The 1,382-nt window shown below is 36.0% G+C and overlaps 1 protein-coding gene across 1 annotated transcript; it reads right to left on the minus strand.

Moving 5' to 3' along the window:
• Positions 1-229: 229 nt before the first annotated feature.
• Positions 230-871, minus strand: LOC138868715 (secreted RxLR effector protein 161-like). The gene is made up of 2 exons (XM_070146282.1): positions 642-871; positions 230-587 (listed from the first exon to the last, which is right to left on the minus strand). Exons 1-2 carry the CDS (start codon positions 869-871, stop codon positions 230-232), a joined length of 588 nt encoding a protein of 195 aa, XP_070002383.1.
• Positions 872-1,382: the final 511 nt, after the last annotated feature.

Below are 1,382 nucleotides of genomic sequence, written 5' to 3' on the forward strand. Positions count from 1 at the left end.
AGGGTTATTAGTAATGCAAATAATACCAAGTAAATTTCTTAAATCACAAAATCTCTCTTCTAATAACGGTTTAGTAAAAATATCAGCTAGTTGATCAGTGGTTCCAACAAACAATATTTCTCTGTCTCCCTTAAGAACATGATCTCTAATAAAATGATGCTTAATATCTATATGCTTTGCTCTAGAATGGTGCACAGGATTTTTGGAAAGACAAATAGCACTAGAGTTGTCACAAAAAAATTGTATAGGCTTTAAACGAAAGTTCATACTCACCTAGTTGATGAGACATCCACAGTAGTTGTGCGCAACATTGTCCAATAGCAATGTATTTAGCTTCAGTAGTAGGCAATGCGACTGATGCTTGTTTTTTACTATTCCAGGATATCAATGCCTTTCCTAGTAATTGACATGTACCATTTGTGCTTTTTCTATCATCCTTATCACCTGCAAGGTCAGCATCGAAAAGACCTTCTAATTTAAAAGAGTTAGAGCGAGGGTAACATAATCCATGAGATACAGTCCCAATGAGAGATCGAATGATTCTTTTTATGGCAGTCAAATGTGATTCCTTGGGAGCTGACTGAAACCTGGCACATTTACATATGCTGAACATATTATCTGGTCAACTTGCTATCAGATACAGCAGTGATCCAATCATTCCACGATATTTAGTTTCATCAACAGGAATACCATGTTCATCTTTGTCTAGATTTGTGGAAGGGCTCATTGGTGTGCCAATTGATTTTGCATTGCTCATACCAAAATTTTGAATCAGCTCTTTTGTATATTTGGTCTGACATATGAAAGTTCCTTCTTCAGATTGTTGAATTTGTAGTCCAAGGAAGAACATGAGTTCACCCATCATACTCATTTCGAATTCGCTTCGCATAAGATTTGAAAACTCCTTACACATGAGAGGGTTAACACTACCAAATATAATATCATCGACATAAATTTGAATAATAAGGTTACCTTCCGATGATCGTTTAATGAATAAGGTAGCATCTATTCTACCTGTTGTAAAGCCATGATCAAAAAGAAAAGAACTCAGTCTATCATACTAAGCACGTGGAACTTGTTTTAGCCCATACAACGCCTTAGTGAGCTTGTATACATGGTATGGAAATTTTGAATCTACAAAACCTGGAGGTTGTTTCATATATACTTCTTCTTCGATAAATCCATTCAAGAAGGCACTTTTAACATCTATTTGAAACAGCCTGAATCCTTTAAATGATGCATATGCCAGAAGAATTCGTATGGACTTCAAACGAGCTACTGGGGCGAAAGTTTCATCATAGTCAACTCCTACCTGTTGTGAGTAGCCCTAAGCAACTAGTCTAGCTTTATTTCTTACGACCTTTCCATCCTCGTTCAATTTA

This window comes from Nicotiana sylvestris, chromosome 5 (assembly GCF_000393655.2).
Source record: "Nicotiana sylvestris chromosome 5, ASM39365v2, whole genome shotgun sequence".
Lineage (NCBI taxonomy): Eukaryota > Viridiplantae > Streptophyta > Magnoliopsida > Solanales > Solanaceae > Nicotiana > Nicotiana sylvestris.